The following is a 13,174-nucleotide window of genomic DNA, read 5'->3' as shown; positions in this document are numbered from 1 at the left end:
AAAAGGGAGAGAGGAAAATTTCCACAAGTCAGCACTTTGTAACTCTTTGCCAGCAAGGAGAAATATTATATTCATTTTGTATTCATCATACCACCACTCAAAGTTCAGGATACCCAGTAGTTACTTAATAAGTAATTATTGATGTGACATAACTAAGAGAGCTAAAAATCCCAAAATGTCTTGATTTAAAATAAAATCAGGTTGCAATGAATTTTACTAAGTGTATTTGATTATGTTCTGAAGTTTTAAAAACCAATTACTTATAAATTACATAATGCAAACTGACTTTTTGCTTTGTTCAACTTGGGTAGTGATTAGAATCTTAATGTATTGTGCCACAGTTTCCCTAATTGCCCTGTCTCAGTTTCCTTAATTGGTTCTGCCTCAGTTTCCCTAATTGTTCTGCCTCAATCCCCTTAGTTGCAATCCCCCCCTTCCGATTCATTAAAACTGATATAACTTGGGGCTATTTACTCTAAGGTTATAAATTGTCAATGTGTAAACTCAAGATAAGGGGGAGTTCAGACTTCCTGGCTCTAACTCCCAGGTTGTTAGAATTCATAGTCCTACCCCCTATCCTGTTATAGTTTTTCTTGATCCCATCTTATCAGAATGTCCAGTGCCTCCCCCCACCCTGTCAGAACCTGATAGTTTGTTCCTGCTCTCAGTGCTTGGATTCCATCCCTGCCTCGATCTACCCCTGTACCTGAGCCATGTGTGTCATTGAGAACTCACATTGGCTGCTGGATGCTTTGGACATCAGCCCTGGGAGCAGCATGCCCCCAGCACAATCTCTCTCTCTCAGAAATCCAAATAAAATATTAAAAACTCTCTTATCTCTATCTTGCCTCAGTTTCTCCAGCATTACATTTATGTAGGGGACTTATCTGCTGGCAGACAATTTATTTCCTTTCTCTATTTCTGAAATCCATCTCTCACTTTGATCTTAAATAAGCTTGAAGCAAGAATAAGAAAGTAGCCATTGCAAGTAAAAAGACATAAGGAAGCTACTGTAACTGGCTTCAGGAGAAGAGTTCTTGGTGGAGTAGATCATTCATTCTATTTGCTGAAAATCACTTTGACAGGTGGGTAGAAGATGGATTGGAAAGGGGGGTACTTAAATGAGCAGAACTAGGAGATCATTATACACTTCAACAATGATACTTGTATGAGGATGTATTCTGATGGAAGTGGATATCTTCAACATAGAGAAGAGCTAATCCAATTCCAATTGACCAATGATGGACAGAATTAGCTACACTCAGAGAAGGAACACTGGGAAATGAGTGTAAACTGTTAACATTTTTTGTTTTTCTCCCAGGTTATTTTTATCTTCTGAATCCAATTCTTCCTTTGCAACAATAACAACAACAACAAAATTTGGTTCTGCACATATATATTGTACCTAGGACATACTATAACATATTTAATATGTATGGGAATGCCTGCCATCTAGGGGAGGGAGTAGAGGGAAGGAGGGGAAAATTCGGAACAGATATATATACATATATATATATATATAAAATGTTGTAAAAAATTACCTACGCATATGTACTGTCAAAAAATGTTATAATTATAAAATTTATAAAAAAAAAAAGTAAAGGGGGGTACTTGAAGTTGGGAGACCATTTAGGAAGCTATTATAGTCTTAAGTGAAAGGTGCTATCTGGCCTTAATCACTGAATGGGTGCCTTAGTCAAGATGAGACCTGTTGAAGGCCTTAGCTTAAAAAGGCCAAGGTATACCATTTCACCCAGAGCCGTCTTCAGTTGTCTTGATTTATATCTGACTTCTTGCACCCAAATGGCTCTGGAGGGGAAAGCAAGACAGGTGATCTTACCCAGTCCTCCCTCACTTAAATCCAAGTCACTTGCATGACATGGCATCACCTCTCTGATGTCATAATTCTCTTCAAGAACTAAGGACAAACAACAACAAGAACACAGAGACTCCCAGAGCCTAAACTTGCTCACGATCTCCTTCAAGTGATTGAATTTGGATAAAGGAACAGTGTTGAAAGAGTGAAGAGTCAATCTTGCCTCTACCCCTTACTGGCTGTATGATCTTGAGCTTCCATTAAAGTTCTGATATGATGTCTTTTCATGGCATAGAGTGACTTAGGTTCCTATAGGCTATGTCAATTAGTCACAAACTCTAGAATTTCCTTCTAAGTAGAAAAGATTTAGACCCAAAGCAGAGATAGCATCTATAGAGGACTGTCTAAATTCAGTTTCATCCCCAAGTTGACCATATGGAGATGATTTTTTCTGATACAATCAACTTACAAAGAAGGTTTACTAAGGTGTACGAGGATTATAAACTCCACTGGTGGGGCAGTAGTTACACTAAGGAAGTAACAAATTTGGCAAGTATTTCTTCACTATCATAGATATTTCTTTGAAGTGTCAGCACTTCCAAATAGTTTTATTTGCCTCTGATTCCCACATCCTAAAAAAAGTATATAGGATAGTAGACTTTTTGTAATCTCGGTAACATATATGGTATTTTGGGCCTATTCACTGTGTTGTTTTATAGAATTATTTTTTTAAAAAAACTTACCTAAAGTCTGTATTGTTTTATATCTGTAGTCAAATTCATCTTGTAAATCTTCTAAATACTTGACATCTTGTTCTGTCATCTTAAAAGAAAAATACATTCAGTCTAGTATTGCAGTAGAGTGACTTCAAGCAACAGCATTTTAAGTGCCTCTTAGGCAATTTGGTTCCATTCAGTTCAAACAATATTTATTAAACATGTACTATATATAAGGTACTAAGCTAAATGCTGGGAATTCAAACACAAAAACAGAAGTCCCAGCTCAAGTCTCACCATCTACAAGAAGCTTTTTCCTCATCTCCTTTAATGTTAGTATTAAGGTGTGAGAAATGAGGGTAAGAGATACCCAGATAGCATTGGGGTCCCCTGGCCAGTGTCTCTGGCTTTGCAAAAGAATTTGCAATCCTACAAGGTGAGGTTTGTGGCAAAAACATAGATTTATTACACTGAGAAAGAACTCAGCAGGCCAAATCCTATTAAGATTTTTAGCAAAAGTTTGGGGTCTCAGCCTTTGATTATATTGGGGTTTTGTGGCCCAGAGTTAGGGACCAATCTCCATATGAATTTGGGGGACTCATTTTCAATTCAATAAAGGGTGGTGATTATGCCCCAGGCCAAGATCTCCAATTGAATTGTAGGAGGAGATTACCATCTGGGAGTTTCCTCTATGAACAGAAGGATGGGGCTCCTTCCAGAGGCCAGGAGACTTTGAGTTTTTAGGGTTTCTCAAACCCAAGTCCACCACCCCCAAAGATCAACTAATTATCATTGGTGCCTTTGATTTCTCTCCAATCGATTCTGGCTGGAGCTTCTGCTGTAAACTGTTGTCTCTTGCCTCTTTAAGCTTGCCATAACTTCTGGGTTGACTTGACATACTTGACACACAGAAGGTGCTTAATAAGTGCAATTGATTGATTAACTGAAACATATGACCTCAAGAAGTTTATTTTATATGGTGTATGCTATTATGTGTTTTCTATCAAGGTGTACTTGATGACAATACATTTACTAACTGTGTGATGACGGACAAATTACTTTAATTCTGGAAACTCTTTAAAGATTGTACACTGAGTTTTAGATGAGTTATATGGGAAATTCATAAGTTCTCATACCAACAAAACCAGAGACTTTTGACTATTGACTATAACCATGATAGTCTTTTAATATAGGCTATCTCAGAATGATCCTACCCTTTCTCATAGTAATCCCTGCCTGAATCACCTTTAATCCATATCATTTCTCTTTCTGGTCTCATTGGATTTATACTTTCATTACTTAATCCAGTTCTAAATGTTATTTCCAGAGTCATCATTTTCACCCATAAATCTGAACTAACTTCCCTTTTTTTAAATTTCTCCAGTGGTTTTCTCTCACTTTTTAGTTACAATTCTCACTTGTTTAAGTCCTCATTTCAATTTGCTTCTGTTTATATTAAGAGGAAATGTGATTATATAGACTTTGAATCAGGAGAGATTTTGAATTTCGCCTCTTATACTTACAAGTTGTGTGACCATGAATAACTTATTTAGACTAAACTTCAGTTTACTCATCTGTGAAATGGGAGTAAAATTATATTTACAATTCAGTCAAGTAAGCTAATACTTATAAAATGTTACATATACACAAGCTATTCTGTGTCATCTTAAACTCAATGTGTTTAAAATAGAACTCAATTCTCCTTCCACCTCTACTGCCCCAAATCTTACCCTGATTGCTTCCTTCCCAATTACTTTAGAAGGCAACACATCATCTCAGTCCTGTAATGTAGGTGGTAATTCTCAACTCTTCATTCTCTTACTCCCCATATCCAATATGCTGATAAATTCTGTTGGTTTAACCTTTGCAAAATCTATCTTTCTTCTCTTCTCAACTCTGGTGCATGTCCTTATCATTTCAGCCTAAACTACTGCAATAATCTGTTGGGATTCTTTCTGCCATATACCTCTTCCTACTGCAGTTCATCTTCCATTCAACTACAAACAGATTTTCCTAAAACTCAGATTTGACTATGTCAAGCCTGCCTGCAGAATCCAAAATAAAAGCAGGCTTTCTTCTTGTTGTTTGGTCCTATTGGACTCTGACCTTATTTAGGATTTTCTTAGCAAAGTACTACAGTGGTTTGCCATTTCCTTCTCCAGTTTATTTTACAAATAAGGAAACTGAGGCAAATAGGGTTAAGGGACTTGTCCAGGGTCATCCAAATAGTGTACTAAATTAGCCTTTGGTAGGTACTTCAGAAATATTGATTGATTGATTGATTGAGAAATTATGCCTTTTTCTAAAAACTAAAATATTAATTTAGCTAGTTATCAATTTTATTAATTATTTTTCTTTCAATATGTCAAAAGCCTTTTGTTATATATTAATTATTTGAAAACTGACAAATTTGTAACACAAATATAATTTGGCATCTTCATTAAATTTCAATTGTTTTTAATTATTGCCTAATCTAACCCCATGGAAAGATAGATGGAACAGTATAGCTAGATAGAGTGCTGGGTCTGAAGTTAAGGAGGCTCAATTTTCTGAGTTAAAATCTGGCCTAAGACATTTATTAGCACAGGGCAAGTCATTTAGCCATGTTTGCCTCAGGAGAAGGAAATAACTACTCCAGTAGCTTTGCCAAGAAAACTCTAAATGAGGGCAGGAAGAGTTGGAGACAATTGAAAAACAAATCTAATGCTGGACTATTATTCTCAAAGCTAACTAGATAAATCTCCTCTTTTCCCCCTTAGAGTCAAAAGCATTCTGGGACTTAAGTATAAGCTCTGACACTTCAGGTTCTCAACTCTTACAGATGGGTTTCCCCTAGTATCTAATTATCTGCATATAATTTATCAGAGTAAAGGCATTAAGCTGCTTTTCTTCATTCCCCATCAGGATAGGATCCTGAGTAGTTCTAACTAATCAACTCTAAAAAGGAGGAATCACTGTTCTCCTGGGATCTCTTTTTTATGCTACACATGATCTAGAAGAGAAAAACTGTGGCCAGATGTCTCCATCCATTCACATGTAAGCATATTCCTAAATATTGATTTTCTTCCAATCTGAAATATAATTTTTCCTCCAGTTGACTTTTCTTCTCTTCCCTGGCTCTTAGAGTAATGCTTATATAAAAACATTGGTTTTATCTGAAAAACTCATTAGAATTACTTTAATTGATTTTAAACATATCTCTAAACTTTCTCCAAACTTCTTTTTGAAGAGACTTTGCCTTTGTCCACTATCACCTCCCTCCCAGAATCTATAATTTATAATATATTTAAAACAAAACAAACAAGTTTCCAGATATTCGTGTGCAAGTTTTTCAAATAGGACTCAAAAAGCTAATTAAAAGTTAAATGAAGAAAATATCATTCAGATACATAAAGTGAGGTGGACAGTAATTAAAAGAAAACTCCAATATTATGGTAAATAATTGAAAAATCAAAGATAAGATTTTTGTAACCTTGCTAAAGCTTTCTCTAGAGTCACAGAAGTCTGAGGAGTACTTCATTTAAAAACTTGATATGTCTAAGTTGTCAGAAATTAGAGAAGTGCCAATTTTTTTTATAACTTTATAGGTTGAAAAATGATTGAATTTATGTAAGATGCAAGTTTTATCTTTGTGACTGATAAATATGATGAAATATTCTTTTCAGAATTCTCTCTTCACTTCTATAATACCTGTGGAGACAGACCAAATAGAACTTGTTTTTTCAAAACTAACTTTGTATAATGATATGTCATAATATTATACCCCGAGGGTGTTTGAATGCCTGGCTCATTTTTTTTTTTTTTTACTGTTTTTGTAGAGAATTTTAAAAATCCAGAGCTATCACTTAATTTAGCATTTTGCCTACGGGTTTTACTTTATCCTGGATAGAATTAGATATAGGATAAACTTAAATGTTTCCTATAATAAATAGAGAGGTGAACAGAGATATTAGTGGGAATGAATGAATGAATGAAGAAACTTTTCACTTGCATTAGGTGTAGTGATAATACATGAAAGTCCAAAGATATATATAATTGTCCCTGGATAAACTAACTTCTGCCTCTAAAAGAGATAGTAAGGAAAATGGGCAGGGATGCTTTGACAAAGAAGCTCTAGAGGTGACCATACAAAGAAGTTTGCAGAGGGAGAGCAATTTTAAAGATATAAAATTTCCTCTAAATACTACTTTGGTGCATACTATAAATTTTGGTATGTTACCTCATTGTTGCCATTCTTTTTAATGAAATTATGATTATTTCTATGATTTGTCCTTTGATCCTCTCTTTTGGCTTAAATTATTTAACTTCCAATAATTTTTTAATCTATGATTCAATTCCCTTTTATAGAATGTGATTTTTATTTCATTATGATTGGGAAAGGATCCATTTAATGGTTCTACATTTTTGCACTTGTTTGAGGTTTTTATATATCTGAATACATCATCAATTTTTGTGTAGGTAAGGTGTAGTTGAGAAAAAGTTATATTCCTCTATATTCTTTTCTATTCCATTGAATTTTCTCCATAGATTTATCCTTTTCTAAATTTTTGTTCATCTCTTTAACTTCTTTCTTCTTTTTTTTTTTCTTTTGCTAGATTTATCTAGTTCTAAAAGGGGGAAGTTGAGGTACCCTACTAGAAAAGATTTACTATTTCCTCCTCATATAACTTTTCCTTTAAGAATTTTGGTGGTATAATATTTGGTGCATACATGTTTAGAATTTATATTATACCACTGTATATGGTATCTTTTAGCAAAATATATTGCATACAAATGCAAAATACAATATAACATTGTCCTATGAGAAATGATGAACAGGTTGCTCTCAGTAAAAAAAGAAAAAAACCTAGTCCTCCATGGATTCAAACAAAGTGAAATGTACTGTATACAAAGTAATAGCAATGTTCTGGGATGACCAACTGTAAATGAATTTGCTATTCTCAGTAATACAATCATTCACATCTACTCTGAAGGACTTATGATGAAACATCCTATTCATACTCAGAGAAGGAACTGCTTTTGTTCAGGTGGAAGCATTCTCTCTTTTTCTCTCTGTCTCCGTCTCTTTTTTACTTAATTTTTCTTGAGGGTTTTTATTTTTATTAGGGTGCAGGATTTATGTTTTCTTTCACAATTTGATTTTTATGGAAATGTTCCATATAATTTCACACGTGGTTCTAAACTGTGGATGGGAACAAAGGAGAGAACCTAGAACTCAAAAATTTTTTTAAATGTAAAATAAATTTGTTTTGAATGCAACTGATGCAAAATATTAAATAAATAAACAAATACAAAAATATAGTTTCTCTGTTTATCTCTTTTAATTTGATATATTTTTGTTTTTTGCTTGTCTGCTATCATGATTGCTATGCCTACATTATTTTTTAAATTTCAGATGAAGCAGAATAGATTTTGCTCAACATATTGTATGTATAGTTGTCTTGAGATGGGAAATTATATCATCCTGTCCTTTTATTGGTTCTGCCACTGCAGAATTCATTTTGAGGCATTATCTTAATATTATTTGGAGGGGAATTTGGGAGTTGATTGGGTAAATCCCTACTTTGTGTCTTCATTATTTAGATTGGGATAACAATTTTAGAACTACTTTAGGGAGGAAGTACTCTCACCATTAGATTAAAAACTCCTTGAAGGCAAGGACTGTTTTTCTTTCTTTTTTTAATCTTTAGTGTTTAACATAGTGCTTGGCATATAGTAGGTCCTTAATAAATATTTATTGATTGATTGGCAACTTCTTTCTTAGTTATGGCATTGCAACTGTAGAAAAATTCTAACTTCTTTAAAGAACAAATAAATTCTACTTTGAATAAGCAATTTAAGCCAGTCTTTCTTTTATACCTTAGAAAACCTGTTTGTGTAAAGGGCTGAAACTCTTGAGTTAATAGACTGAGGTCAGACAATCGAGCACTTGAGGCTAATTACCAATTGGACAATACTCTATAAGAATATACTTGGAAAATGGCCCTTCCCACTTTCCTGTGCTGGCCCAATCATTTGGTGTATACAGAGAATTGTGGGAGGGACTAGGAGGTGCAGTGAGACTAGCCAGGGTCACTTCTGGGCGGGAGATGAGGAGGTGAGGTCGCAGAGATTCTGAGTGCCTTTTCACTTCTACCACTAAAGACCAAGAATAAAGACCAAGGATTTTTGTTTATCCTGACTCTGGCTGATTCTAAGGTATCCAGGGTGCTAACGCAGTCATCATATCTTTGGAATTGGTCTATGTGCTTACATAGTAGAGGGAGGTTTATATTGCCACAGAATAATTATAAAATTATTATGCAGTATACATTTGGCCATACACGGACAACTTCAAGTTTTCAACATAAGAAAGGGGTCTTACTTACCTGTACGCTGTTTCTGATGGTAGCTACTTTGTGCTCCACATTTTTCTGTCTTTCTGAAACCACAGAGTTCTGCAAGGACTTTTCCAGGGGCCCCTGGAAGAATAGCAGTCATACAGTGTCAGAAATTTTGGTATAGCACCTTAGTAATAATTACAACTATTATTTCCATAGCTCTTTGAAATTTGCTTACATTAGTTATCTTTTTAAAATCTTACAAGAGTCTATAAAAATAGGTATTTCAGGTATATTTATCAACATTTTACAAATAAGGAGGCTAAAACTCAGAAAAGTTAAAAAAAAATTTGGCCAGCATCTCAGAGCTAGAATCAGAAGTAGGATTTGAACTCAAATTTTCCTGCCTCCACATTCAGCATTCTATCTACTATGCTAATAGTAAATGTGATGAATAACAAATTTATGATTGTTGGAATGAGAAAAGGTTTGCTAGTGTAGGACATGGAGGTCAATCAAATCTTAGTTTATCTTTCCTGAACTTTTAAAATTCCCTTTCATAGTGCTATACTTACGGTACTCATCTCAACCTGCTTTGTATATTATTTAGTTGGCTATATCTTATCTTTCTTACTATACTAAGGTCCTTGAAGGTAGGAATAGTATCTATATTCCTCTAATGTTAGTACGGAGCAGCTAGAAGGTGCATTGGATATCCTATTTGGGTAGACAATGGAGTGGCTTGCCATTTCCTTCTCCAGCTCACTTTACAGATAAAGAAACTGAGTAAGTGACTTGCCCAGAGTCACACACCTGATAAATGTCTGTTGACAAGTTGATTTAAATTCAGGAAGAGAAAAAGTCTTCCCAGTTTTAGACTCAGCACTCTATATGTTTTGCCTGCTCTAGGAATCAGAAAGACCTGAGTTCAAATGTGGCCTCAGGCACTTATTAGCCCCTTGAACTCAGTTTGCCTCTGTGTCCTCAACAGCGAAATGAAGATAATAATGGATCCTATTTTGTACTATTGTTGTAAGGATCAAATAAAATAATGTTTAAGAGTTTAGTGCAGAGCCTGTCACATAGTAGGCACTTAATAACTGCTTTTCCCTATTTCTCTTCTTCTTCCACCTTATCCAAACCCTTTGTCTTATAGAAGAAGCAACTGAGATTCAGAGAGGTTAAATAATTGACCCCAAATCACAAAGGTAATAATTATTTAATAATAAAAATTATTATTTATAATTATGGTTATAATTTCATTGTCACAAAATCACTAATGCACTCAGTGATTTCAGCGGAGGCATCCTTCTCACAAGATCACAAGGCATGTGATTTAATTAATCAGTAATGAAGTAAGCATGGTTTTGGAGAAAGATCCTCAGGATTTCTTTCCCAGGATTTGTGGGGCCCACAGAGCCTTGTAAGAAATTCTCTGGATGCAATTTCCAGAAAGTCTTTTGGGCTGCAAAGTGGTGACATCACTAGGTAAAGACTTTATTGGTAATTTCTGAAGGGAAGGAAATTTAAAATTTATGGCTGCCAGTCTTGGGGAAGCATAGACCTGGGGAGACAAGCTATGGCTTGCAGGTAAGAGTATAAACAAGGAAAGAGAGCAGTACAGATAAAGGAATTTCAAAGCCAATCCTGGAAGAATCACATTGATTCTGGAGTCAGAAAAAGAAGCTTTTTGTATCACTAGTCCACCCCCAGAAGCTTCATCAGAACTTCTTGAGGCTGAAGGCACCAAATCCTATGTGTTCTGTGACTGGAACATGAGTCCTGAAGTGACACTTTTCTGATATTCTGGGAGATTTGAGAGTATCAGTTTTAGGGATTGGAGCCTTAAGAAGCTGAACAAATTTGTGCATGAAATAGTATATAATTCTTCTATTTTATCCTCCCTTTTTATTAACAGTGTTTTTATGTTTTTATAAAATGTTTTTGATATTGGATTTGTCACTCTTTATAGAGAATTTTCATTGATTTAGGGATAGGGCTAGAACTTTCACAGCTGATTACCCCCAAACAGCTCATACTCTATATGGGAAAAGTAGTAAGGGTTTTTGGAGTTGGAGGTCTTAGAGGATTTCAGAATCCCATATGTAAAATAATATTTATTGAGTACTTGCTATACATTTAGCACTGAGCTAAGCGCTGTGAGAAATACAGAAATGAAGTCTCTTGTCCTCAAGGAGATAAGGATAATTAATACACATGAAACAACATTATCTAGAACCAGACAACATATGTCTGAGTACTGTTTTGATAGAGATGCAAAGTATGACAGAAATCTAGAGAAAAGGAAATTGATGAAGGCTAGAAGAGTAAGATAAGGGGAGGTCAAGTGGGACATTGAAAGAAGGGAAATATTTAGATAGAAAGAAAAAAGGCGTATATTCTCAATGAGGAGGACAACATGAGGAAAAATATGAAGTTTAGAATGGGATTTCCATTTATTCCTTCAGAGCTCCCTCTACATCAGACTCTTACTACCTGCTAAAACAATCACATCTGTGGTTCTTTATCATCTTTATCTTTAGTCCTTACTATCTTTTACCTAGACTATTGCAATGGCCTCCCAATTGATCTCTCTGCCTTACAAAACTACAGAGTTTTAGATATGGAAAGGACTTCAGCTGCCAACTAAATTAATCTATAAGTGAAGACAATGGGAAGATAGAAGATTAATAGCAAGATTTCTTTATGGCCAATTTTGTGCGATGTTAAGCACTTCCCAAATATCATTTCATTTGATCCTCACAAGTCCATGAGTTTGTTATTTTCCCTATTTGAGAGTTGAAACCTAGACATAGGTTAAGTTATTTGCTCAGTGTAGTAAGCTAGTAAGTGTCTAAGACCGGATTTGAAATTAGCCTATAACATAGCCAACAAGTGATCATCTAGTCTAGTATCTGTTTAAAGATCTTCAAAGAATGAGTGCTCACCACTTCTTAAATTAATACTCTTTTGAACAACTTTAGGAAGGACAGCATTTTCCTGTATTAAAGTCTGGCCCCAAACACTTACTCATCATGTGACCTTTAAGCCCTTTTGTCTCAGTTTCCTCTACTGTAAAATAAGATAAAGAAGGAAAGAGCAAACTACTCCACTATCTTTGTCAAGAAAAAAGATCCTGAAGAGTTGGACATGATTGAAAAGCTACTGAACAACAATAAAAATTTAGGAAATTCATTCTTGAAGTCAAGCTTTAAGTGTCTTTTTTCCAACCACAACCCGTTTCTCCTGATTCTGTCATCTGGGACCAAATGAAATAAATCCAATAATTCCTTCATCCAATAGTCCTTCAGATACTTAAAAAGACTTTTTATGTGCTTCCAAATTTTCCTCTAGTTCTTCCCAGTTCTTTTTTACATTTTTTAAATTATATTAATAAAATAATAAAATATGCATGGGTAATTTTTCAGCATTGACCCTTGCAGAACCTTCTATTCCAACTTTTCCCCTCTTTTCTCCTACCCCCCTCCACTAGATGGCAGGTAGACCGATACATGTTAAATATGTTAAAGTATATGCTAAATACAATATATGTATATAAATTTACATAATTATCTTGCTGCAAAAGAAAAATCAGATTTAGAAATAAGGTAAAAATAACCTGAGAAGGAAAACAAAAGTGCAAGCGGACAAAAACAGGAGTGGAAATGCTATGTTGTAGTTGGCACTCATTTCCCAAAGTTCTTTCACTGGGTGTAGCTGTTTCTCTTCATTATTGAACATTTGGAACTGATTTGGTTCACCTCATTGTTGAAGAGAGTCACATCCATCAGAACTGATCATCATATAGTATTGTTGTTGAAGTGTATAATGATCTCCTGGTTCTGCTCATTTCACTCAGCTTCAGTTCATGTAAGTCTCTCCAGGCCCTTCTGAAATCATCTTGCTGGTCATTTCTTAACAGAACAATACTATTCCATAACATTCATATACCACAACTTATTCAGCCATTCTCCAATTGATGAGCATCTATTCAAATTCTAGTTATTAGCCACTACAAAAAGGACTGCCACAAACATTTTTGCACATACAGATCCCTTTTCCTTCTTTAAGATCTCTTTGGGATATAAGCCAGAAGTAACACTGCTGGATCAAAGGGTATGCACATTTTAACAACTTTTTGAATATAGTTCCAAATTTTTTTAGTTATTCAATAAGCATTTATTAAGTATTATTAAGTCATTTTTCAGTTATGTCCAACTCTTCATGACCCCATTTGGTATCTTCTTTTTTTTATTAATTTTTATAAGTATAACATTTTCTTTGACAATACATATGCATAGGTAATTTTTTTAACAACATTA

At 34.7% G+C, this 13,174-nt stretch overlaps 1 protein-coding gene across 2 annotated transcripts in view; it reads right to left on the bottom strand.

The window, feature by feature from the left end:
- STAT4 (signal transducer and activator of transcription 4) overlaps positions 1 to 13,174 on the bottom strand; it is a 133,011-nt gene that overhangs the window by 54,946 nt on the left and 64,891 nt on the right. For both annotated transcript variants that reach the window (XM_074302830.1, XM_074302831.1), the window contains exons 5-6: positions 8,901 to 8,993; positions 2,560 to 2,638 (exon numbers count right to left, since the gene is read on the bottom strand). In XM_074302830.1, the coding sequence (XP_074158931.1) occupies positions 2,560 to 2,638; positions 8,901 to 8,993 (172 nt within the window). The remainder of the gene's footprint in view (positions 1 to 2,559; positions 2,639 to 8,900; positions 8,994 to 13,174) is intronic.

This window comes from Sminthopsis crassicaudata, chromosome 3 (genome assembly GCF_048593235.1).
Source record: "Sminthopsis crassicaudata isolate SCR6 chromosome 3, ASM4859323v1, whole genome shotgun sequence".
NCBI classification, from domain to species: Eukaryota; Metazoa; Chordata; class Mammalia; order Dasyuromorphia; family Dasyuridae; genus Sminthopsis; species Sminthopsis crassicaudata.
This window is presented reverse-complemented; position numbering and strand designations above follow the sequence as displayed.